Source organism: Mustelus asterias, chromosome 24 (assembly GCF_964213995.1).
Source record: "Mustelus asterias chromosome 24, sMusAst1.hap1.1, whole genome shotgun sequence".
Taxonomy (NCBI): domain Eukaryota; kingdom Metazoa; phylum Chordata; class Chondrichthyes; order Carcharhiniformes; family Triakidae; genus Mustelus; species Mustelus asterias.
Window position 1 is genome coordinate 13,370,171 of NC_135824.1, and position 27,627 is coordinate 13,397,797.

The 27,627-nt window shown below is 46.5% G+C and overlaps 1 protein-coding gene and 1 pseudogene across 2 annotated transcripts in view; both read left to right on the forward strand.

The window, feature by feature from the left end:
* LOC144511222 (UDP-glucuronosyltransferase 2A2 pseudogene) overlaps positions 1-27,627 on the forward strand; it is a 61,611-nt pseudogene that overhangs the window by 19,839 nt on the left and 14,145 nt on the right. The gene's annotated exons all lie outside the window — the stretch shown is intronic.
* On the forward strand, positions 313-8,825 carry LOC144511519 (UDP-glucuronosyltransferase 2C1-like). The gene is given in 7 exon segments (XM_078241902.1): positions 313-372; positions 2,204-2,289; positions 2,643-2,748; positions 2,812-3,244; positions 3,247-3,705; positions 7,744-8,043; positions 8,674-8,825. Coding segments are annotated over 7 exon segments (1,596 nt in total).

Genomic DNA, 27,627 nt, shown 5'->3' on the forward strand with positions numbered 1-27,627 from the left:
TCCTGAGATGCGCAGGTTAGAGGGATTAGCGGGTGAATATGGGTGTAGGGCCTGGGTGGGATTGTGGTCGGTGCAGACTCAATGGGCCAAATGGCCTCTTTCTGCACTGTAGGGTTTCTATGATTTCTATGATTCTACATCGTGGGCCGAAGGGCCTGTTCCTGTGCTGTACTGTTCTATTTCCTATTGGATAGGGCAAGGGCTTTGTCACAAATGAGTGGACATTCTGAAGGGAGATGCAGAGAGGCGCAGTTACTGCTGGTCCACTGGCAGATTTCACACATTAACTCTGGGAGGGGTGAGCAGGATGCAATGGAATTTGACACAATCAGGCTCCAGGAGTCTGACTTGGTCAACATGTTTGATGAGAAAGTAAGATGTGGCAGCAGTAGTGTGGGGGCAGCAACATGCACCATTTTGGTGATACTTGGAGGATACTAACAGAGGCCATGGGAAGTTGTAAGCTTCTCGGCCTCTTGGCTAAGAATGAGGGCCCGATTTTACCATTGCGTCGACCCGTTTTCGGGCACGAGAACGTGGTAAAGTCAGGCGTGAGGCCATTAACATGATCTGTGCCCACATCCGCACAGATGCCCACTTTGCCAAGGCCCGAAAATGGCCACAATCTGATTCGAAACGAGTGCAACGGCGATTTAAATGCATTTGCATGCATTTAAATTGAATTAACGAACTGCCCGCCCAATTATATCAGCATTTCCCCCTTTACCATCACGTTCGCGCGTCCAGATTCGGCGCGAAACAGACATGCTCAGCAAAGGTCTGTTTCGGTCACTCCAGCTGCTGAAGAGATAGGTTCAGCACTTCCAACGGCTCTCTGACTCAGATCGGTGGTGGGGAAGGGGAGGGAGGCGGGTCAGATCATTCTCTAGTGGAGGGGGGGTGGGGGGGGGGGGGTGGGAGAGAAGGGAAGCCCGATCATTTTCTGGAAGGGGTGGAGGAGGAGGCGGGTCAGATGTATCTCTGGTGCGGGGAGGCGGGGGAGGCCAGATGGATCTCTAGTGTGGAGGCAGGGGGGTCTGCTGCCACTCTGCGGGCGATCGGGGGGGGGGGAAGGGGGCAAAGGGTCACGATCGGTTTGGGTAGCGGGGGATGTGTGGATAAGGGGGACAGTTATGTTGTAAGGGTGGGGGTATGTCTGTGGGGCCATTGCTCCCGCTTTTCACTCCCGGGGCGCTTTATCTGCTTTTTGCTGCCCGGGAGCGATGTGGCAGCGGAGTGATTTTCAAATTTTTTCCTCACTGCGCATTCCCTATTCCTGTAAACCAACACATTTACCCTGCTAATCCCCCTGACACTTGGGTCAATTTAGCATGGCCAATCAACCTAACCTGCACATCTTTGGACTGTGGGAGGAAACTGGAGCACTCAGAGGAAATGCACACAGACACGGGGAGAAAGTGCAAACTCCACACAGACAGTGACCCGAGGCTAGAAATGAACCCGGGTCCCTGGCACTGTAAAATGAATACGTTTGAGGTCACTGTTATCTCCACAAATATTCAATAAATGGACTCCTGCCCAGGAGAGTGAATTTCTGGCCGGGAGCCGAACTATAACAAAATAAAGCTGAAACCCAGTTGAACCAGTTGGAGTGTCACAACCAGAGCAGGTAACAGCTTCAGTGGGTGAAGTGCAGTATATGAAGTTACAATAAAGCTGAAGCAACTTTTTTTCCTTTCATCGGATGGGGGCATCACTGGCTGGGCCAACATTTATTGCCCATTCCTAGTTCTCCTTGAGGGAGCAGTTAAGAGTCAACCACACTTCTGGGAGTCTGCAGCAGCAGAGCACACAATTGGTAAGCATGCTCAGCTATGGGGAATTAAGGCCTAGAACAGAACTTCATCTGTTCTTTATCAATTTATAAAGATTATAACTTGTTGATGAGACAGTGGGTGGGATTTTACGGCCTTGCACGAGCGAGACTGGAAATTCCCGCCCGAGGTCAACGGACATTTCCGTTGTGCGCTCCTTGCCCGCTCCGATCCTGCGGCGGGTGGAGCGGCAGAATTCCGGTCTGTGAGTTTCAAGTTAAAATTAATTTTTAAGCTGTGGTGAGTAGTTTGCCTGAGGTCAGATATATAGCAGTGTACAACAGCACTGCAGACATCCAAAATACACCACATGGTTCCGGACTGGGGCCAACTGGTCATTACATTTCTTAGTGACTTTGTCTTTTAAGGTTCACTGGATCAATATGAAAATTCTAACAGAAGAACTGAAACATCGAGAGCACAACATCACAGTCTTTTATTTCTCATCATCCAGGTACATCAAAGAGAGGACTGATCTATATTAACCTATTGTGGTTGAAACGGCAGAAGCAAAAATGGAAGTAACAGCATGGTGCAACCTTTCATACAAAAGTTACTAGAAGCCTTACGGAATGGTTGGACTCTCTTGGGCACTTTTAGGTTCCAGTATGAAATGATGTATTTTATACAGAGCTGTAATACCTTGATTCGAAACTTAATCATTGCAATTTATGAAAACAAAAATTTGTTAAGGCAGTTTGAAAATGCACACTTTGACTTAGTACTTACCGACCCTGCCGTTCCAATCGGTCCAATGCTGGCTTATTATTTAAAGCTCCCTTTGGTGTATAATGTTTGATGGATCAGCAATAGAGAAGCTCATTTTCTATTTGCCCCATCACCTCCTTCCCATGTCCCAGTCTTCGGCTCATGATTGACAGATCAAATGAGTTTTCTCCAAAGGACGCAAAATGTCATCCTAAATCTTCTTTCAATACCCATTTCAAAATTTCTAATTTTCCCCGTTTACAGTGAGCTCTGCCATCGATATGTGGGCCCAGACGCAGATATCGAGACAGTTCTCCTGAGGGCCGATGTGTGGCTGATGAGAGTAGATTTTATATTTGAGTTCCCGAGACCCACCATGCCAAATATTGTTTACATTGGAGGATTCCAGTGTAAACCACCCAAACCTCTCGCAGCAGAGTTTGAAGAGTTTGTCCTATCCTCAGGGAAACATGGGACTATTGTGATGTCTCTGGGGACTATTGTCAGCTCTTTGCCAATGCATATTACAATGAAAATAACAGAGGTCTTTGCTCAGGTACCTCAGAAAGTTATTTGGAGCTACAATGGACCAATCCCTCCCAACATAGGTAATAATATGCTACTGGCAAAATGGATCCCTCAGAATGATCTTCTAGGACACCCCAAGATACAAGTCTTTGTTTCCCATGGTGGCACCAATGGAGTTATGAAGCCATCTATCATGGGGTGCCAGTGGTTGGCATTCTTCTGCTTTTTGACCAGTTTGACAATTTACTTAGACTTGAGACCCGAGGTGCGGCAAAAGTAATTAATGTCGCAACCATGCAGTCAATGGATCTATTGCAGGCACTTAACAAAGTCATAAGCAACACATCTTATCGGGATAACATGCAGAAACTCTCTGCTCTCCACAGGGATCAACCCGAGTCTCCAATGGAGAGAGCCATTTTTTGGATTGAGTTTGTTGCTCGACACAAAGGTGCAGCACATTTGCGCTCAGAATCCTACCGACTCCCCTGGTATGCTTACTATTGCGTAGATGTGATGATCCTCCTGTTATCTGTGTTACTAATGGTTACAGTGCTGACAGTTCTACTGTTGAAAAAACCTTGTGACACCATTCAGAAGAAAAAGGAAAAAACTCAGCAAGATTTATGCTTTTGCTGGAAAAGGGGGGGGTTTGAATTATTTCACTTAAACAACAATTTAATGACGTATCTATTTAATTCCTTTCTGGATACCATTAGTTTTATGAAAGGCTTCTGGTGAGCTATCAATGGAGTAGACACCAGTCTTTGTGAGTAGTAAAGGAGTGGGAAATGCTGTTCTTACCTCAAATCTAATGGAAAAATCAACATGTTTTACAAGCGTTTTTGATATCAATCCTCATGTTCGTTGATGTGTAGTTGAGAATGTACAATGAGAATGTGAAACTTCTTAAAGTTTATTTATTAGTCACAAGTAAGGCTTACATTAACACTGCAATGAAGTTACTGTGAAATTCCCCTAGTCACCACATTCCGGCACCCGTTTGGGTCAATTCACCTAACTAGTACACCTTTAAGACTGTGGGAGGAAACCGGAGTACCCGGAGGAAACCCACGCAGACATGGGGAGAACATGCAAACTCCACACAGACAGTGACCCAAGCATCGAACCTAGGTCCCTGGCACTGTGAGGCAGTAGTACTAACCACTGTGCCACCGTGCTGTCCATTCTAGAACTCACTGGCAGAACAGCCCATCTCACTCCAATAATCCAATCCACCCTTTCATAGCCAACGATTTCCAGCACAGTTCTCTCCAAATTTCGCAGCATGTTAGCTGCCCTTGATTGCACCCTCCATTTGTGTTGATCATGTCCTGGCAAGTTGATGATTAGTTTCTCTTTGGTGAGCTCCAGTAGGTTTAACATAAAGAACTGGCCTCAGTTACACTGCTGTAAACTCCGTGTAGTGTCGTAACATTATGTACTAAAAATGCCTCAAAACGTAAATAGATTTAATAGAGCCATCAGCAATTCTTCTGGAGATTGGGGTGACAGATTGGGCGGGATTTTACAGTCTCACTCATCCCAAAACTGTAAAATCGCACCCGAGGTCAACGGACCTTTCCATAGTCTGCCCTTGCCCGCTCCGATTTCCATGGCGAGCGGGATAGTAAAATTCCAGCCAATGTATCAATTAGACGAACCATATGTCATTCAAAGACAGAGTTGTGAAGAAAGACAAAGAATCTTCTACACTTAGCACTGGTTTTTCATTATTGTAAGAGTTTTAACAACACCAGGTTAAAGTCCAACAGGTTTTTTTGGTAGCAAATGCCATTAGCTTTCGGAGCGCTGCTCCTTCGTCAAATGGAGTGGATATCTGGAGCAGATGGAGCAGATATCCACTTCATCTGATGAAGGAGCAGCGCTCCGAAAGCTAATGGCATTTGCTACCAAATAAACCTGTTGGACTTTAATCTGGTGTTGTTAAAACTCTTACTGTGTTACCCCAGTCCAACGCTGGATCTCCACATCATGACTTTTCATTATTGGTCAGATCTAGACACACACGGTTAAACCGAGGGTCACATTTCTTGAACAAAAACAATTTGCTTGTATTATCTGATTTTAAAACAATATTAATTGTATAGTCACAGGTATTAATAAAGAAATTCCCCTGGATATCTTGTTTGTCTTCTTCGATGATTTTGGCAAGTAGAGGTTAACTTTATCATGCACACATCCAAACCAGGTTTTAATCATGTAATTATGGACTATAAGACAGTTCAAGTAAGCCAAATTTAGCTTCTCATGCTTCTCTATTGCTAGCCCATAATTTTCCAGATTGGTTTCCCTGATGTCTTTTCCATTAAAAATATCCCATAGTTTATGACTCTTTTAATAAGTGTATAATTTTGTAAGGCTGTAGACCATTATTATTTAGATCAATTCGGGGAGGCAGTGGTGCAGTGGTATTGTCACTGGACTAATAATCCAAAGACCCAGGGTAATGCTTGAGGGCCCTGGTTCAAACCCCACCACAGCAGTTGATGAAATTTGAATTCAACAAAGATCTGGAATTAAAAATGTCTAATGATGATCATGAGATCATTTTCAATTGTCATAAAAACCCTGGTTCACTAATGTCCCTTTAGGGAAGGAAATCTGCCATCCTTACCTGGTCTAGCCTACATGTGAGTCCAGACCTATCCAGGTGTTTCTTTATCCTTTTTCCTTGGACAATTACTTCATACGGCACTGGTCCTGTTCTGTTCACAACCATTCCAGGGATCCAATTTGGACCAGCACCATAATTCTTTACATATGCTAAGTCTCCCACCTCAAATACCCTCTCCATTTTTGTTGCGTTGTGATGCTCTTCTGTGCCTTTTGTTTCACCTCCTCTCTCCCCACCAAATTTGGAAATAGGAGATCCAACCTTGTACTAATCCATCTGCCTATTAGTAACTCAGCAGGTGTAACACCCTGTGGTGACATGAGGTGTTATTCTGTGGGTGATCAGGAAATGGGCCAGTTGGGACTGTAGAGAGGCTGATGACTGTTTCTTCATGGCAGCTCTGAATGATTGGACAGCTCTCTCAGCCAGTCCATTTGAAGCAGGGTGGTAGGGTGCAGTTTGAGTATGTTGAATGCCATTGGTTCTCATATAATTCTGGGACTCTTCCACAGTGACAGCATTCCTGTTGTTGGATACTAGCACCTCGGGCAACCCATGGGTGGCAAATATGTGTCGCAATTTCTCAACTGTTGCCGCTGAGTTTGTGAACTTCACTTGGTGAATATCCAACCATTTGGAGTGAGTATCTATTATGAGCAGGAACATGGTCCCCATGAAAGGACCAGATTCTCAATGTCGGTATCTATCCCAGGCTACCACACAAAGCTGCGTGCGAGCATCTTCATCTTTGTCACGCCAGGATCGGCACAATATAATTCTTGTAACAATAACTTTCTAGTGGGAGTGATAATGACCACCCTTGCTGCCCATAATAATACGCCATGCTCACAACTTAACTCACTTTTTCATAACTGAAAGTCCCTTTCTGTAGCGTAACCTTTCTATGGATCTAAGTGTAACTGTCCTGTCTGATAGAGAACTATGGCTAGCCAATCTCTGGCTGCGGACAACAGACACCCCATTATGTGGCCCAGGAGGGATCTGATGACCAGTTATAAGCATGGCTTCTAGAATCACTCCATTACAATGTGTTACCCTCAACCTCATTAACATAGTTGGAAGATATCAAGGAACTGACAATCATTGAGGATACCAAGTTGGAGACGCTCAAAATCCCCAACAGCACTGATGGCCTCAACTGAGATTTCAGTGCAGAATTTCAACACTCTCCGCTGAGGCAGTGAAATGTCCTAAATATGTTAGGAGTTTTGGGTTTCACACAAAAAGTAAAAAGACGTAATTTGCACACGTAGATTCAAAGTAACAAACAACCGGTTTATTGAAAGAAATGTTTTCTGCGCAGAGTACAAATTAAACTAAAACAGCAATCTGTGCAACACCCTAATCAGTAAATCATGTGACTGGCTTTTAAAGCAATCATGCAACTACTTAAATAAATAACAGGCAGATAATGCAGCTCCTTCCCAGAGAGATAAAGGTAACCTTCATCAGCCTGAAGAGAAAATGGAACATCTGGATCAACAAGTACCTGAATGCAACCATTAAACCTCATCACTGGGTGAATCATCAGAGAGGATCAAAGTCGAAACCCAGATGTTATGAGGTGCTGGTACAATCCCACATTCATCTCTCAACATTGACCGCTTGGTAAGTACATTCACACTAATCCATCCACCAGCACTGGTGATCCAGGGTGCAAATGACCAAATGCTTTCAGAAATAGAAACAAGACTGAATCAGACAAGGTCCACTTCTTCTACAGTACAGTATACTGACCTTCCTATCACATCAGTGTTATGCCATTTAGAGAGACAACAATCCAGGATTCCCCAAAACTTCAGGATCTAGGGCAACAAGGAGTCATCGCTCTAAAGGCTAAGCATGGTGGACACAGGAGAATGAGGACCACTCTTATGCTGAGGGCGAGGTGGGCAAGCAATAAAAATGTGAGGACCCACAACAACAACATGTGTCTTGCCAACCTCATGTCAATTCTATTTCTTATATCTGAAGGCCATTCCATGCACTAATGTCATCTCCCTTCTCTTGCAGGGACAGCACAGGAGCAATCTAGGGCACCCACCAGCAGGGTAATAGACACCAGCACAGAGAGCAGCTCTAATGAATTCTCTGATGTGCAGACAGAAGAGGCATCACAGCTTTCACCCATACCCTTCACCAAGGCAGAGAAACACTCCTCGGTGGGATTTAGTAGTAGAGAGGCATCATGGTCACAAACTGCTGGGCACCTCACTTCTGATGATCCACAGCAGGCTGAGGCAGTGACGTCCCAGGAATCCGGCAGTCAGAGGACTGCTGGAGGCCAGGACTCCGATGAGCCCCAGTCAGACAGTGAGATGATGTCCCTCTGGACTCACTCATCTCCAAGTTGCTGGAGTTCCAAAGGCAGTAAGCAGCAGGTAGGGATGTCCGCATCACTCCTAAGATTGCAAGACCGACTGGAGGAGTCCCAACACCTGAGAAGATGGTGCTGACACTAAGAGGCAACCACTGAGAGACTGGGTGCTCACACACAAAGCCTCCTCCATCTCCTCTCTGCAAGGCAGACAGCTCATTGGTTGGTGTAGCCTGACACTGACACAGCACATCATTCATACCAGTGCCTCTAAGGTATTGAAGGTCTCCCTAGAATGGTGAAAACCACCACTCAATCCAGTCACTGGGAAAGTGTGACCCCATCACATCGACCCCAGTGCCTAGGTCCTCAAGAGGACTGTGCCTCTGGCAGTGGTGACACTGACCCTCAGAAGCATCCTTAACTATGGGGGAGTCTGCATCAGGAGAAATGACTTTGTCCGCGCAACATCACCCTGATAACAACCTGGTCCCTGCCTCATAATTTTGAGGTGTCAAATGACAATGCAGGATGGCTGAAATATGCAGAAACCCCACCTTTGGTTTATAAAAAGTACTTTGAAATTGTGGATGAAGAGACTATTTTCATTTTCTGCTTTTAATCAGAAGGTGCTTGCAAACAAGAGAGCGAGAGAGAATTCCACTTAAAGCAATTGAACCGCCTGCAAGTCAGTCGAGCAGTCATGGTAATATACAGCGATACTTTGAAAATGGGAAAAGGTCTCCCACAAACATGTTCCAACTTTGAGTTCACCTGAGAACCAAGCACCTGGAAATTTGACTACAAGAAACATTGCAGCTTACTGAGAACCATTTGCTTTACCAGACTTTCAATTCAATTTTAAAACATCATCTAAGAAACTACAGGCCTGCCACGAATGAGGCTGAAATAAATATAAGTTGCAAACATATTGTTTTACCTTGATCTGCATTTTATCATTGTGCATTTGAGATGAATAACTGAGATGCAGGTTTTTAAAATCTGGGCTAAATCTGTGAGAATAAATTATCTTTAATTTAAACTGCTAAAATCTCGCTATTGGAATTTATTTCAATTTTGACGCTCAGTCTCAGTAATAAAGCACACCGATCACATACCAAACTTAAAGTTTTAAAGTTAATTTATTAGTGTCACAAGTAGGCTTACATTAACACTGCAATGAAATTACTGTGAAATCCCCTAGTTGCCATACTCCGGCACCTGTTTGGGTACACCGAGGGAGAATTTTGCATGGCCAATGCACCTAACCAGCACCTAACCTGTGAGAGGAAACCAGAGTACCCGGAGGAAACCCACGCAAACACAGGGAGAACGTGCAGACTCCGCATAGACAGTGATCCAAGTCAGGAATCAAACACGGGTTCCTGGTGGTGTGAGGCAGCAGTGCTAACAACTGTGCCACCATGCTGCCCCTTATAGATTATGGGCAGTGGAAAGGCGTATGTAAATTTTGTTCCACCGGAGCAAGGGAGAGAGGAGCGTTTTGCGAGTACGGCAAAAGAGGGTAAGACAGTAATTTTTTTGACTTACTTTTTCGCGGGTTTTCGAGTGTTCGGGTTTTTAGAAGTTTCGGCTCGTTTTAGAAAAGCGGAAGTCGGCCGCCCGCGGGGCAATCTGGGAAGGCGTGTAGTTTCTTTTTAAGTGCGCGGGAGGTTTAAAAAGCAGGCCGCAGTGTACAGCGGGCAGCGTCAGGAGCAGGCAGCAGAGTGAGTGGGAAGCAGAGTGTGAGCTGTAAGGGCTTTGGCTCACAGGGCTTCAGGGGACAGGACGAGCAGGGGTGAGTTTTTAATTCTTATTTACTTTTCTCTGTGTACCTTGGCATAAAGGGTCAAATATGAGTGTGAAGCCAGTGTGTTGTTCTCAGTGTAGGATGTGGGAGGTCCTGGAGGTACCTGGCCTCCCGGACATCCACATCTGTGAGGGGTGTGTTGAGCTGCGGTTCCTGAGGGGCCGTGTTACGGGGCTGGAACTGCAGCTCAAGGATCTTAGGCTGTAAAGGGAGAATGAGGAGGTGATAGACAAGAGCTATCATCAGGTGGTCACACCAGGGCCACGGGTGGAGGCCAAGTGGGTGATGGCCAGAAAGGGTAAAGCTCGGGTGATTGAGAGCACCCCGGTGGATGTGCCCCTACACAACAAGTACTCCTGCCTGAGTACTGCTGGGGGGGACAGCCCGCCTGGGGGAAGCAGCAGTGGCCGTGTCTCCGGGGTGGAGTCCGGCCCTGGAACTCAGAGGGCTAAGGAAGAGAGGAGGAAGGCAGTGTTAATCGGGGACTCAACAGTAAGGGGGTCGGACAGGCGTTTTTGAGGAGGCAGGCGGGAGTCTCGGATGGTGGTCTGCCTCCCTGGGGCCGGGATCCAGGATGTCGCTGATCGAGTCCCAGACATCCTGAGGGGGGAGGGAGAGGAGCTAGAGGTAGCGGTACATATTGGTACCGCTGATGTGGGAAGAAAGGGGGAAGGGGTCATGAAAAGAGAGTACAGGGAATTAGGGAGACAGCTGAGAAGGAGGAAAGCAAAGGTAGTAATCTCAGGATTGCTCCCTGTGCCAGGGGAAGGTGAGGGCAGGAATGGAGTGAGGTGGAGAATGAATGTGTGGCTGAGGGACTGGTGCAGGGGGCAGGGATTCAGGTTCCTGGACCATTGGGACCTCTTTAGGGGCAGGTGTGACCTGTACACAAAAAACGGGTGGCACTTGATTCCCAGGGGGGCCAATATCCTGGTGGGAAGGTTGGCTAAGGCTACTGGGGAGAGTTTAAACTAGATAGGTTGGGGGGAGGGGATCGAGATGAGGTGACTGGGAGCGAGGAAGTTAGCTCGCAAACAGAGAAGGGTTATAGACAGTGCAAGAGGGAAGATGGACGGGGGATAGAGAAGGGGAGAGCTCAGACCAAAGGATTGAGATGTGTTTATTTTAATGCCAGGAGTAAAGTGAATAAAGGGGATGAGCTCAGAGCGTGGATCGATGCCTGGAAGTGTGATGTGGTGGCCATTACGGAGACTTGGATGTCTCAGGGACAGGACCGGATACTCCAGGTGCCGGGATGCAGATTTTTTAGGAAGGACAGGGAGGGAGGCAAGAGAGGGGGTGGAGTGGCACTGCTGATCAGGAATAGTGTCACAGCTGTAGAGAAGGTGTATGCTGTGGAGGGATTGTCTTAGAGTCTCTGTGGGTGGAAGTTCGGAGTGGGAAGGGGTCAATCACTTTGCTGGGAGTTTTCTATAGGCCGCCCAATAGTAACAGGGAGGTGGAGGAGCAGATAGGGAAACAGATCCTGGAGAGATGCAATAATAGCAGAGTTGTTGTGATGGGAGACTTTAATTTCCCAAACATAGATTGGAATATCCCTAGGGTAAGGGGATTGGATGGGGAGGAGTTCGTTAGGTGTGTTCAGGAGGGTTTCCTGACACAGCATGTGGACAAGCCTACAAGAGGAGAGACTGTACTTGATCTGGTACTGACCAATGAACCTGGACAGATGTCAGATCTCTCAGTGGGAGAGCATCTTGGGGACAGCGATCATAACTCTATCTCCTTTATGCTTGCATTGGAAAAAGAGAGGATCAGGCAAGCTGTTGTAGGTAAAAAACCTCTGACACTATTAGTGGTTCAAAATGCAGTGTTTATTTTCACAATTGTGGGAGAAGTGAGGTTCCTAACAGTGGACCCCCAGCCTTCTCATCGAACACAAGGAAGAACAGAGTTTATATATGTCCCGGGCCCCGCCCTCATTACATTGCAATTCTCTAAGATGTCTGTCATTGTTCATGGTGAGATTCTTGTTGTATTAGCAGTATCTTCCTCTGCGTAGTTTGTTCGATCTCCAAGGCCACGATTGTTCGTCATTTATATCCTTGAAACAACATCACAGGTTTTGCACAAACAAATTAACTAATCTACATACAGGTTTGTATAATACTTTATATCAGGATAAGATGAATAACATATGATGAATATATATATATATGAATCTATGGTTATACAAAGACAGAAGGCATACATGTCAACTTCATCGTGTTAAACAAAGGTACATGAAAATGGAGACTGTTTAGCTTATTTCGAGCTGGGTTAATCGCATTTCTTGATAACAAATGGAGACAGAGGAATAGCTGTTCCTTTTATCTGGCACAGACATGAAAAACACCGAACTCTGACAAAAACATGGACTCTGCAGTGTTCTCAACAAAATCACAGAGTTTGGGTCTTAATGTTTAAGTGTGACAAAGTTCATTAACCCATTCCCGACTGCACAAGCTAGGAAAGCATTTATATGGAGTAAGGGGAAATATGAAGACATAAGGCAGCAAATTAGAGGAGTAAATTGGAAGGAGGTATTCTCGGGGAAATGTACTGAAGAGAGGTAGCAGTTTTTCAAGGAATGTCTGTCTAGAGTTCTACAGGACAACGTTCTGAGCAGACAGGGAAGAGTTGGTAGGTTAAAGGAACAATGGGGCACGAAAGCTGTGCGGGACCTAGTCGAGAAGAAAAGGAAATCATACAAAAGGTTCAGAGAGCTTGGCGAAGATAGGGATCGAGATGAGTATATGGCTTGTAGGAAGGGACTAAAGAAGGAAATTAGGAGAGCCAGAAGGGGTCACGAGAAGGTCTTGGCAGGTAGGATTAAGGAAAACCCTAAGGCGTTCTATAAATATGTGAAAAGTAAAAGGATGAGACGTGAAGGAATAAGGCCTATAAAAGGTGAAGGCGGGAAAGTCTGTACGGAACCAGTAGAAATGGCAGAGGTGCTTAATGAGTATTTTGCCTCGGTTTTCACAGAGGAGAAGGACCTGGGTGGATGTACTGCGGGCGTGCGGTGGACTGAAAGGATTGAGTATGTGGACTTTAAGAAAGGGGTTGTGCTGGAATCTTTGAATGGCATCAAGATAGATAAGTTGCCGGGTCCGGATGGGATGTACCCCAGGTTACTGTGGGAGGCGAGGGAAGAGATTGCAGAGCCTCTGGCGATGATCTTTGCGTCGTCGATGGAGATGGGAGAGGTGCCGGAGGATTGGAGGATTGCGGATGTGGTTCCTCTTTTCAAGAAGGGGAATAGGGATAGCCCAGGAAATTACCGACCGGTGAGTCTAACCTCAGTGGTTGGTAAGCTGATGGAGAAGATCCTGAGGGACAAGATTTATGAGCATTTAGAGAGGTTTAGTATGCTCAAGAATACTCAGCATGGCTTTGTCAAGGGCAGATCGTGCCTTACGAGCCTGGTGGAGTTCTTTGAAAATGTGACTAAACACATTGACGAAGGGAAAGCAGTAGATGTGGTTGATATGGATTTTAGCAAGGCATTCGATAAGGTCCCCCATGCAAGGCTTCTAGAAAAAGTGAGAGGGCATGGGATCCAAGGGGCTGCTGCCCGGTGGATCCAGAACTGGCTTGCCCAAAGGAGGCAGAGAGTGGGTATAGATGGGTCTTTTTCTAAATGGAGGTCGGTCACCAGTGGTGTGCCCCAGGGATCTGTTCTGGGACCCTTGCTGTTTGTCATTTTCATAAATGACCTGGATGAGGAAGCGGAGGGATGGGTTGGTAAGTTTGCCGCGACACGAAGGTTGGTGAGGTTGTGGATAGTCTGGAGGGATGTCAGAAGTTACAGAGGGACATAGATAGGATGCAAGACTGAGCGGAGAAGTGGCAGATGGACTTCAACCCAGATAAATGCGTAGTGGTCCATTTTGGCAGGTCAAATGGGATGAAGGAGTCCAATATAAAGGGAAAGACTCTTAGTACTGTAGAGGATCAGAAGGACCTTGGGGTCCGGGTCCATAGGACTCTGAAATCGGCCCCGCAGGTGGAGGAGGTGGTTAAGAAGGCGTATGGTGTGTTGGCCTTTATCAATCGAGGGATTGAGTTTAGGAGTCCGGGGATAATGATGCAGCTATATAAAACTCTCGTCAGACCCCACTTGGAGTACTGTGCTCAGTTCTGGTCGCCTCATTACAGGAAGGATGTGGAAAAGATTGAAAGGGTGCAGAGGAGATTTACAAGGATGTTGCCTGGATTGAGTGGCATGCCTTATGAGGATAGGCTGTGGGAGCTCAGTCTTTTCTCCTTGGAGAGATGTAGGATGAGAGGAGACCTAATAGAGGTATATAAGATGTTGGGAGGCATAGATCGGGTGGACTCTCAGAGGCTTTTTCCCAGGGTGGAAATGGGTGCTACGAGAGGACACAGGTTTAAGGTGCTGGGGGTTAGGTACAGGGGAAATGTTAGGGGGAAGTTTTTCACACAGAGGGTGGTGGGCGAGTGGAATCGGCTGCCGTCAGTGGTGATGGAGGCAAACTCAATAGGGTCTTTTAAGAGACTCCTGGATGAGTACATGGGACTTAATAGGATGGAGGGTTATAGGTAGGCCTAAAAGGTAGGGATATGTTCGGCACAGCTTGTGCGGCCAAAGGGCCTGTTTGTGCTGTCGTTTTTCTATGTTTCTATGTTTCTAAATTTTGTTTATAACAGTGGGAGCAGATAAGGTACATAGGGAATAAATTCAAAACTCTGTTCTATTTATGGTCGATGATATTGGGCCTGTTATTAATGTTAATACTGAAATGCATAGTATTTTGTTATTCAAATACATTAAGGGATTTTGGGCAAAGTTGGTTATATGGAGATAGGTCACAGGTACTATCACAAAATGGCAGAAAAGACATGAGGGGCTAAATGGCCTCCTGCTATTCCTATGACCATTCACAATAGCACTTGCAGAAATTGGAAATCAACAGAAACCACAAACAGAATGCACCAGTTACTGAGAGATAGGTCAAATGTGTACAGCAATGAAACACAAGAAAGTTGATGTCAGCCCCTAATAGGAAACTGCGTGTGTCAACAGTAATCTCGTGTGGGGGGTGGAAGTCAGAATCTTGGTGGACTAACGGATTTTAACTGCCAGGGCTTAGTTGAATGCGGTGCCCTACTGTTTGGCCAATTCCAACAGAACAAGACAGAGAATAAAAATAGGAGGGAGCTGTGAGGAGAAACCCAGAGCAGTGGAGACAGCTCTGTGGAGGAGTCGCACAGACTGAAAACTTTAACTTTCTTTCTCTCTTCGCAGATGCTGACAGACCTGCTGTGTTTTTCCAGCATTCTCCGCTCTTGTTAGAGCGGAGACCCAAATTTACATGGCAGTGCTCAGACTTTCCTTCAGGGATACAGAGGAGCACTGCTGCTGCTAATGATCCCGTGAGGTAAGTTGACTTTACAATTTGCTGTGGGCCCCATTATTACTTTTGTGTGAGAAAAGGTTCTCCTCCTTCCTCCCTGTCAGTGCTCAAGGGCCCCTGGTCTCCTCCTTGGGGCAGAAGGGCGGAGGGGCAGCTGCAGTGAGGGACCCATGTATATAACTTCACCCACAATTATATTCCTGAACTATCTCTATTGGAGTTTGGTGGCACTTTAATCCACTCTCAGAACCAGTGGCACTGAAATCACAGCTCAGCAGGTGCAAGAATATTTATTCTAAACTACAGCTGAAATCTGAAGCTTACATCCATGACATAAAATATGAGTAAGAAGTCTCCCAACACCAGGTTAAAGTCCAACAGGTTTATTTGGTAGCAAATACCATAAGCTTTCGGAGCGCTGCTCCTTCGTCAGATGGAGTGGAAATTCCACTCCATCTGACGAAGGAGCAGCGCTCCGAAAGCTTATGGTATTTGCTACCAAATAAACCTGTTGGACTTTAACCTGGTGTTGTGAGACTTCTTACTGCGTTCACCCCAGTCCAACGCCGGCATCTCCACATCATAAAATATGAGAACAGAAGAACACGACAGGCCAGCTGAAAGCAGAAAGAAATAAGGTGGTAATCCCAAGGTCTCTGCGGTGGAATTTCATTTTGCTTTCAATAATTCATTTATGGGAAGCAACTCCCATTGAAAAGGCCAATTATTTTTACCCATCTTTAACTGGTACTTGAGCAGCTGGTGATGAACCATCAATTTGAACTGTGTGATGCGCATCCACCTACAGTGCTGTTAGGAAGGGAGTCCAGGATTTTGATGATTAAGGAATGTTGATATAGTTCTGAGTCAAAATAGGATGTGGCAAGGAGGTGAACTTGCAGGTAGGGAAATTCAAATACATCTCCTGCTCATGCCCTTCTAGGGTGGTGGTGTCTGCCAATATGGAATTGGAAGATGCTTGGTGAATTGCTGTGGTGCATCTTGTAGTTGGCACACATTGCTGCTATGAGGCAGCAGTGGTGGATAAATGCCCAATCGATTGAGTTACTTTCTTCTGGATAGTGTTCATCTTCTTGAATTTTTTGGAACAAATTCATCTGGGCAAGTAGGGAGTTTTCTACTACACTCAAGACTTGTATCTTGCTGGACAAGCTTTGGCTGTGAGGAGGTAAAGTTACTGACTGGAGAATTCATAGCCTCTGACCTGCTCCTGTAGTATTTATCTGCCGGGTCCAGTTAACCTTCGCCTCAATGGTAAGCCCCAGGATGTTGCTGATGGGGGATGCAGTGATGGTAATGTAATTGAAGGTCAAGGGAAGTTGGTTAGATTCTTCCTTGTTGAAGATGCTCAGTGCCTGGCACTTGTGTGGCGCGTCTGCTTTATTCCACTTATCAACTTAAGGTCAGGCGGTGCTGCATGCAGGCACAGACTTTTTCAGTATTTGAGGAGTTGTGAATGGTGCTGAACCCTGTGCAATCATCATCCCTGTCATCAACCACCCCTGTTACAGGAGGACAGGACAGGACTGGCAGCTGAATATTCCGGGGTATAAGTGTTTTAGGCGAGACAGAGGAGGGGCTAAAAAAGGTGGGGGAGTAGCGATATTAGTTAAGGAGCATATTACCGCGGTGCAGAGGGTAGACAACTTAGAGGGGTCATGTACTGAGTCGCTGTGGGTGGAACTCAGAAACAGGAAGGGTGCAGTCACTATGCTGGGGGTGTACTACAGACCACCCAACAGCCCACGGGAAGTGGAGGAAAGGATATGTCAGGAGATTCTGGACAGGTGCAGAAAACATAGGGTTGTTGTAGTGGGGGACTTTAATTTCCCTGGCACAGACTGGAAAGTGCTTAGAGCTGGGGGACCGGACGGGGAGGAATTTGTAAAATGCGTACTGGAAGGTTCTTTGGAACAGTATGTAGATAGCCCGACTAGAGAGGGGGCTATACTGGACCTAGTTCTGGGACATGAGCCCGGTCAGGTTGTCAAAGTTTCGGTAGGGGAACATGTGGCAAATAGTGACCACAACTCTGTTAACTTTAGGATAATAATGGACAAGGATGAGTGCTGTCCTACGGGCAGGGTGCTAAATTGGGGGAAGGCTGACTATAGCCGGATTAGGCAAGAATTGGTGGATGTTGATTGGGAGAGGATGTTCGAGGGTAAGTCCGCGTCTGGCATGTGGGAGTCTTTTAAGGAACTATTGATAAGGCTGCAGGATAGGCATGTGCCTGTAAAAAGGAAAGATAGGAAAGGTAGGATTCGAGAGCCGTGGATAACCAGGGAAATTGAGGATCTGATTAAAATGAAAAGGGAGGCGTACGTTAAGTCCAGGCAACTGAAAACAGATGGAGCTCTGGAGGAATACAAAGAGAGTAGGAAAGATCTCAAACGGGGAGTTAGAAGGGCAAAAAGAGGTCACGAGATGTTCTTGGCAGGCAGGATTAAGGAGAATCCTAAGGCATTCTATTCATACGTTAGGAACAAAAGAGTTGTCAGGGAGAAAATCGGACCTCTCAGGGACAAAGGAGGGGAATTATGCTTAGAACGCAAGGGAATAGGGGAGATCCTAAATGAATACTTTGCATTGGTATTCACGAAGGAGAGGGGCGTGTTAACCGGGAGTGTCTCAGAGGGAGGTGTTGACCCGTTAGAGAAAATCTCCATTACAAGAGAGGAAGTGTTAGGTTTTTTAGGGAACATTAAAACTGACAAAGCCCCAGGGCCTGATGGCATCTATCCTCGACTGCTCAGGGAGACGAGAGGTGAAATTGCTGGGCCTCTGACGGAAATCTTTGTCGCTTCTTTGGACACGGGTGAGGTCCCTGAGGATTGGAGGATAGCGAATGTGGTCCCGTTGTTTAAGAAGGGTAGCAGGGATAACCCAGGAAATTATAGGCCGGTGAGCTTGACGTCCGTGGTAGGGAAGTTGTTGGAGAGGATTCTTAGAGACAGGATGTATGTGCATTTAGAACGGAACAATCTCATTAGTGACAGACAGCATGGTTTTGTAAGAGGGAGGTCGTGCCTTACAAATTTGGTGGAGTTTTTTGAGGAAGTGACAAAAACGGTTGATGAAGGAAGGGCTGTGGATGTCGTCTATATGGATTTCAGTAAGGCATTTGACAAAGTCCCACATGGCAGGTTGGTTAAGAAGGTTAAGGCTCATGGGATACAAGGAGAAGTGGCTAGATGGGTGGAGAACTGGCTTGGCCATAGGAGACAGAGGGTAGTGGTCGAAGGGTCTTTTTCCGGCTGGAGGTCTGTGACCAGTGGTGTTCCGCAGGGCTCTGTACTGGGACCTCTGCTATTTGTGATATATATAAATGATTTGGAAGAAGGTGTAACTGGTGTAGTCAGCAAGTTTGCGGATGACACGAAGATGGCTGGAATTGCGGATAGCGAAGAGCATTGTCGGGCAATACAGCAGGATATAGATAGGCTGGAAAATTGGGCGGAGAGGTGGCAGATGGAGTTTAATCCGGATAAATGCGAAGTGATGCATTTTGGAAGAAATAATGTAGGGAGGAGTTATACAATAAATGGCAGAGTCATCAGGAGTATAGAAACACAGAGGGACCTAGGTGTGCAAGTCCACAAATCCTTGAAGGTGGCAACACAGGTGGAGAAGGTGGTGAAGAAGGCATATGGTATGCTTGCCTTTATAGGACGGGGTATAGAGTATAAAAGCTGGAGTCTGATGATGCAGCTGTATAGAACGCTGGTTAGGCCACATTTGGAGTACTGCGTCCAGTTCTGGTCGCCGCACTACCAGAAGGACGTGGAGGCATTGGAGAGAGTGCAGAGAAGGTTTACCAGGATGTTGCCTGGTATGGAGGATCTTAGCTATGAGGAGAGATTGGGTAGACTGGGGTTGTTCTCCTTGGAAAGACGGAGAATGAGGGGAGATCTAATAGAGGTGTACAAGATTATGAAGGGTATAGATAGGGTGAACAGTGGGAAGCTTTTTCCCAGGTCGGAGGTGACGATCACGAGGGGTCACGGGCTCAAGCTGAGAGGGGCGAAGTATAACTCAGACATCAGAGGGACGTTTTTTACACAGAGGGTGGTGGGGGTCTGGAATGCGCTGCCAAGTAGGATGGTGGAGGCAGGCACGCTGACATCGTTTAAGACTTACCTGGATAGTCACATGAGCAGCCTGGGAATGGAGGGATACAAACGATTGGTCTAGTTGGACCAAGGAGCGGCACAGGCTTGGAGGGCCGAAGGGCCTGTTTCCTGTGCTGTACTGTTCTTTGTTCTTTGTTCTTGCGCTCTCTGATACACCTCGCTGGAAATGGTCTTTCTTGATGCGCTATTGTAGAACTTGCTGTTCCCTGATCCTGTGTTGGAACTGGCAGCTCCATGCTCACAACCGACACATCCAAAACAATCTGCTTCTAAGGCATCCCAAACTATATTTCAAATGAGAAGTTACTCATTCAGCCCAGAGATGTAATGTCAGTAAACACATCATTGTTGCAGACATGCTCATGGGGTAAGTGAAATTATTCACTTTGGTAAGAAGCTAGGCAAAGCAGAATATTTCTCAGTGAGAGACTCGTGAATATTGCATTTGACAGGGATTTAGGTGTCGTTATAAGCTTCTAACCAAATCACACAAAGTTAACATTCAGGTACATGAAGTAATTAGGATTGCAAATGGTATGTTTCGCTTCATTGCAATGGGGTTAAAGCAGCAGAATAAGAAAGACTTGGGTGAGAGCTCTTGTTGAGAACAGTTTTGGTCTCCCTACCTATGAAAGAACTGACTTAGGGTTCACAAGGTGGATTCCCAGGTTGTGAGGATTGTCTTATGAGTAACAAATGAGTAGAATATTCCCTTATTATTTCGAGTTTAGAACAGTGAAATGTGACCTCATTGAAAAGTATCAAATCCTTCGAGAGCTTTAACAGATTTGAGTGTTTAATTCATGGCCATTACCCTTCCAGGAATGCCCCGAAGAAGGACTACTCCTCTCTTTGATGAGATTTCTGTTCTTCTCTTTTACCACATTCACTTTCATTGTTTTTCATCTCGCTTTTGGAGTTTGACAAGGTATTTACCAAAACTCACTTCCACATCCACGTCTCTTTCCTCGGTGACTATTCCTGTCTCCAATTCATGCCACATGCCTTCCAGCTCAAGCTCCATCCCTCATGTTTTGAATCTATCCAGGATTAAATATATTTCCGGGACATACAACACCCCTCAGAGTATTGTCCTCGCCATATTCTGAGATCCACACTCAGTGCCATGCATCGCCATATGTACATCCTCGACTCACCCTATCACAAAGCTGTTCCTGTCCCTAGTTCCATTTCATTCTTTGCCTTATCCGACGCCTTAACAAAAAGCTCTTTCTCTTCCTTTCAGGTGTTAAGGAATACAAGCTCCAGCAATTTATGGATACCAAAAACCACCCGAGATCCTCCACACCTTCCCATTCCTTTGACCCCATTCTTTCTTCCAATCCCAGCTCTTGCCATGTATTCTCTCTCCCTCTGACTTTCCCTTCTCTGATGCTGAATGTTCCGTAATCAGCAAAGGACTTGATCCCTTTGCACTCTCACCTCATTGAGTTTCGGGCTCAGCATGATGCTGAACTCTTCTTCCATCACCTCCGTTGCAATGTTACCATTTTTGGGCAGGAACCCTCCTCCCCCTCACCGTTCAATGGATCCTGTAATTAAAAGGTGTGGCTATGTGTACCAGCATGGGCGCCAGTTATGCCTGTCTTCTTGTAGGGTACATGGAGCATTCTTTGTTCCAGTCCTACTCAGAACCCTCTCCCACAGCTCTTCCTCCATTACATCAGTACCGCTTTACGCTCTTGTCTACACCTGGAAAAAATCTATTGATTTTGCTTCTAATTTCCACCCCTCTCTCGTCTTCACATGGCCTATCTCCAACACTTCCCTTCCTTCCATGACTTCTCTGTCTCCATTTTTGATGATAGACTGACCGCTAACATTCATTACAAACCCACCAACTCCCACAGCTACCTCAACTACAGCTCTTCACACCCCACTCCCTGTAAGCACTCCATCCCATTCTCCACAGCACGGTGGAGAATGGGCTGGAGATCTCTCAGGGGAAAAGATTTACCCATCTGGGTGTGAGCAGTCTAACTGTAAGCAACATTTGAAGGGAATTCAGAGACTAGGGGTGAGATTCTCTGGCCTCCCAGCTGCATATTTCCCACCGGTGGGAGGTGGAGAGTTGTTTGCTAGCGGTGGGATTCTCTGGTAATGCCACTGTCAATGGGAATTACCATAGACGTCATCCCACGCCGGTAGGTAACACACGGTCGGGAGTGCGCTGCCAGCGTTTCCGGAGAATCTCCGTGAACGTCCGGAAAATTCTGGCCTAAATCTTCGAAAGTGATGATTGAAATCCCTCATGAGGGAGACAGAGTTTTAGCGAGATTGTGTAACACTGACGTCCGGATGGCTTGCTGAGAAATCTGTGGCACCTATCTTGGGTGCATCTGCCATCTTGTTAATGGGCGGCACGGTGGGACAGTGGTTAGCACTGCTGCCTCAGTGTCAGGGACCCGGGTTCAATTCCGGCCTCGGGTCACTGTCTGTGTGGAGTTTGCATGTTCTTCCTGTGGTCTGTATGGGTTTCCTCCGGGAGCTCCGGTTTCTTCCGACACTCCAAAGATGTGCGGGTTAGGTTGATTGGCCATGCTGAATTGACCCTAGTGTCAGGGGGATTAGCAGGGTAAATGTGTGGGGTTATGGGAATGGGATTGTGGTCGGTGCAGACTCGATGGGCCGAGTGGCCTCCTTCTGAACTGTAGGGATTCTATGATTCTATGAAAAGTGATAGAAAGGATCATCAATAGTGCTATCAAGTGGAACTTGCTTGGAAATAACCTGCTCACTGACATTCAGTTTGGGTTCCACTAGGGTCATTCAGGTCCAGACCTCAATACAGCCTTGCTAGCCTTAACTTTTTCACTGATATGCTGGGCTCCTCCATCATTGATTTTGATTTGATTTGCTTTGATTTGATTTGAGTTATTATTGTCACATATAGAACATAGAACATAGAAAGCCACAGCACAAACAGGCCCTTCGGCCCACAAGTTGCGCCGATCACATCCCCACCTCTAGGCCTATCTATAGCCCTCAATCCCATTAAATCCCATGTACTCATCCAGAAGTCTCTTAAAAGACCCCAACGAGTTTGCCTCCACCACCACCGACGTCAGCCGATTCCACTCACCCACCACCCTCTGAGTGAAAAACTTACCCCTGACATCTCCTCTGTACCTACCCCCCAGCACCTTAAACCTGTGTCCTCTCGTAGCAACCATTTCAGCCCTTGGAAATAGCCTCTGAGAGTCTACCCTATCCAGACCTCTCAACATCTTGTAAACCTCTATCAGGTCACCTCTCATCCTTCGTCTCTCCAGGGAGAAGAGACCAAGCTCCCTCAACCTATCCTCATAAGGCATGCCCCCCAATCCAAGCAACATCCTTGTAAATCTCCTCTGCACCCTTTCAATGGCTTCAACATCTTTCCTGTAATGAGGTGACCAGAACTGCGCGCAGTACTCCAAGTGGGGTCTAACCAGGGTCCTATAAAGCTGCAGCATTATCTCCCGACTCCTAAACTCAATCCCTCGATTAATGAAGGCCAGTACGCCGTACGCCTTCTTGACCGCATCCTCCACCTGCGAGGCCGATTTAAGAGTCCTATGTACCCGGACCCCAAGGTCCTTCTGATCCTCTACACTGCTAAGAATGGTACCCTTCATACTATACTGCTGCTTCATCCCATTGGATCTGCCAAAATGGATCACCACACACTTATCCGGGTTGAAGTCCATCTGCCACTTCTCCGCCCAGTCTTGCATTCTATCTATGTCTCGCTGCAACTTCTGACATAGATCATAGAACAGTACAGCACAGAACAGGCCCTTTGGCCCACGATGTTGTGCCGAGCTTTATCTGAAACCAAGATCAAGCTATCCCACTCCCTATCATCCTGGTGTGCTCCATGTGCCTATCCAATAACCGCTTAAATGTTCCAAAAGTGTCTGACTCCACTATCACTGCAGGCAGTCCATTCCACACCCCAACCACTCTCTGCGTAAAGAACCTACCTCTGATATCCTTCCTATATCTCCCACCACGAACCCTATAGTTATGCCCCCTTGTAATAGCTCCATCCACCCGAGGAAATAGTCTTTGAACGTTCACTCTATCTATCCCCTTCATCATTTTATAAACCTCTATTAAGTCTCCCCTCAGCCTCCTCCGCTCCAGAGAGAACAGCCCTAGCTCCCTCAACCTTTCCTCATAAGACCTACCCTCCAAACCAGGCAGCATCCTGGTAAATCTCCTCTGCACTCTTTCCAGCGCTTCCACATCCTTCTTATAGTGAGGTGACCAGAACTGCACACAATATTCCAAATGTGGTCTCACCAAGGTCCTGTACAGTTGCTGCATAACCCCACGGCTCTTAAACTCCAACCCCCTGTTAATAAAAGCTAACACGCTATAGGCCTTCTTCACAGCTCTATCCACTTGACTGGCAACCTTTAGAGATCTGTGGATATGGACCCCAAGATCTCTCTGTTCCTCCACAGTCTTCAGAACCCTACCTTTGACCCTGTAATCCACATTTAAATTACTCCTACCAAAATGAATCACCTCACATTTATCAGGGTTAAACTCCATTTGCCATTTTTCAGCCCAGCTTTGCATCCTATCTATGTCTCTTTGCAGCCTACAACAGCCGTCCACCTCATCCACTACTCCACCAATCTTGGTGTCATCAGCAAATTTACTGATCCACCCTTCAGCCCCCTCCTCTAAGTCATTAATAAAAACCACAAAGAGCAGAGGACCAAGCACTGATCCCTGTGGCATTCCGCTAGCAACCTGCCTCCAGTCCGAAAATTTTCCATCCACCACCACCCTCTGTCTTCGATCAGACAGCCAGTTACCGATCCAATCGGCCAACTTTCCCTCTATCCCACACCTCCTCACTTTCATAAGCCGACCATGGGGGACCTTATCAAAGGCCTTACTAAAATCCATGTATATGACATCAACTGCCCTACCTTCATCAACACACTTAGTTACCTCCTCAAAAAATTCAATCAAATTTGTGAGGCACGACTTGCCCTTCACGAATCCGTGCTGACTATCCCGGATTAATCCACATCTTTCTAAATGGTCGTAAATCCCATCCCTAAGGACCTTTTCCATCAATTTAACAACCACCGAAGTAAGACTAACCGGTCTATAATTACCAGGGTAATTTCTATTCTCTTTCTTAAACAGAGGAACAACATTCGCCATTCTCCAGTCCTCTGGCACCATCCCCGTGGGCAGTGAGGACACAAAGATCAAAGCCAAAGGCTCTGCAATCTCATCCCTTGCCTCCCAAAGAATCCTAGGATATATTTCATCAGGCCCAGGGGACTTATCGACCTTCAGTTTATTCAAAACTGCCAGCACATCCTCCCTCCGAACATCTATTTCCTCCAGGCTATTAGCCTGTAACACCTTCTCTTCCTCAAAAACATGGCCCTTCTCCTTGGTGAACACTGAAGAAAAGTATTCATTCATCACCTCGCCTATCTCTACTGACTCCATACACAAGTTCTCACTACTGTCCTTGACCGGCCCTAACCTCACCCTGGTCATTCTTTTATTCCTCGCATAAGAGTAAAAAGCCTTGGGGTTTTCCTTGATCCGACCCGCCAAGGACTTCTCATGTCCCCTCCTAGCTCTCCTAAGCCCCTTTTTCAGCTCGTTCCTTGCTAACTTGTAACCCTCAATCGAGCCATCTGAACCTTGTTTCCTCATCCCTACATAAGCTTCCCTCTTCCTTTTCACAAGACATTCCACCTCTTTCGTGAACCATGGTTCCCTCACTCGGCCATTTCCTCCCTGCCTGACAGGGACATACCTATCAAGGACACCCAGTATTTGTTCCTTGAAAAAGTTCCACTTTTCATTAGTGCCTTTCCCTGACAATTTCTGTTCTCAACTTATGCCCCCTAATTCTTGCCTAATCGCATCATAATTACCTCTCCCCCAATTGTAAACCTTGCCCTGCCGTACGGCCCTATCCCTCTCCATTGCAATAACAAAAGACACCGAATTGTGGTCCCTATCTCCAAAGTGCTTTCCCACAACCAAATCTAACACTTGGCCCGGTTCATTTCCCAGTACCAAATCCAATGTGCCTCACCTCTTGTCGACCTTTCCATATATTGTGTAAGGAAACCCTCCTGCACACACTGCACAAAAACTGCCCCATCCGAACTATTTGTCCTACAGAGGTTCCAATCAATATTTGGAAAGTTAAAGTCCCCCATGACAACTACCCTGTGACCCCCACACATATCCATAATCTGCTTAGCAATTTCTTCCTCCACATCTCTATTACTATTTGGGGGCCTATAGTAAACTCCTAACAACGTGACCGCTCCTTTCCTATTTCTAACCTCAGCCCATATTACCTCAGTGTGCAGATTCCCCTCGAAGTGCCTTTCCGCAGCCATTAAACTATCCTTGGTTAACAATGCCACTCCTCCACCTCCACATGTATGAACATACAGTGAAAAGTATTGTTTCTTGAGCGCTATGCAGACAAAGCATACCGTTCATAGAGAAGGAAATGAGAGTGCAGAATGTAGTGTTACAGTCACAGCTAGGGTGTAGAGAAAGATCAACTTAATGCAAGGTAAGTCCATTCAAAAGTCTGACAGCAGCAGGGAAGAAGCTGTTCTTGAGTCGGTTGGTACGTGACCTCAGACTTTTGTATCTTTTTCCCGAAGGAAGAAAGTGGAAGAGAGAATGTCCGGGGTGTGTGGAGTCCTTAATTATGCTGGCTGCTTTGCTGAGGCAGTGGGAAGTGTAGACGGAGTCAATGGATGGGAGGTTGGTTTGCATGATGGATTGGGCTACATTCATGGCCTTTTGTAGTTCCTTGCGGTCTTGGGCAGAGCAGAAGCCATACCAAGCTGTGATACAACCAGAAAGAATGCTTTCTATGGTGCATCTGTAAAAGTTGGTGAGAGTCGTAGCTGACATGCCCAATTTCCTTAGTTTTGAAGATGGGGATATTTGTGGAGACTCCTCTTCCAGTGAGTTGTTTAATTGTCCACCACCATTCACGACTGGATGTGGCAGGACTGCAGAGCTTAGATCTGATCTGCTGTCATAGAGTCATAGAGTCATAGAGGTTTACAGCATGGAAACAGGCCCTTCAGCCCAACTTGTCCATGCCGCCCTTTTTTTTTTAAAGGTGTTGGTCGGTTAAAGGAATCGTGGTGCACGAAAGCTGTGCGGGACCGAGTCGAGAAGAAAAGGAAAGCGTACAAAAGGCTCAGAGAGCTTGGCGAAGATAGGGATTTAGAAGAGTATACGGCTTGTAGGAAGGGACTAAAGAAGAAAATTAGGAGAGCCAGAAGGGGTCACGAGAAGGCCCTGGCAGGTAGGATTAAGGAGAACTCTAAGGCGTTCTATAAATATGTGAAGAGTAAAAGGATGAGACGTGACGGAATAGGGCCTATAAAAGGTGAAGGTGGGAAAGTCTGTATGGAACCAGTAGAAATGGCAGAGGTGCTCAATGAGTATTTTGCCTCAGTTTTCACAGAGGAGAAGGACCTGGGTGGATGTACTGCGGGCGTGCGGTGGACTGAAAGGATTGAGTATGTGGACTTTAAGAAAGAGGTTGTGCTGGAATCTTTGAATGGCATCAAGATAGATAAGTCGCCGGGTCCGGATGGGATGTACCCCAGGTTACTGTGGGAGGCGAGGGAAGAGATTGCAGAGCCTCTGGCGATGATCTTTGCGTCGTCGATGGAGACGGGAGAGGTGCCAGAGGATTGGAGGATTGCGGATGTGGTTCCTATTTTTAAGAAGGGGAATAGGGATAGCCCAGGTAATTACCGACCAGTGAGTGTAACCTCAGTGGTTGGTAAACTGATGGAGAAGATCCTGAGGGACAGGATATATGAGCATTTAGAGAGGTTTAGTATGCTCAAGAATATTCAGCATGGCTTTGTCAAGGGCAGATCGTGCCTTACGAGCCTGGTGAAGTTCTTTGAAAATGTGACTAAACACATTGACGAAGGGAAGGCGGTAGATGTGGTTTATATGGATTTTAGCAAGGCGTTCGATAAGGTCCCCCATGCAAGGCTTCCAGAAAAAGTGAGAGGTCATGGGATCCAAGGGGCTGCTGCCCGGTGGATCCAGAACTGGCTTGCCCAAAGGAGGCAGAGAGTGGGTATAGATGGGTCTTTTTCTAAATGGAGGTCAGTCACCAGTGGTGTGCCCCAGGGATCTGTTCTGGGACCCTTGTTGTTTGTCATTTTCATAAATGACCTGGAT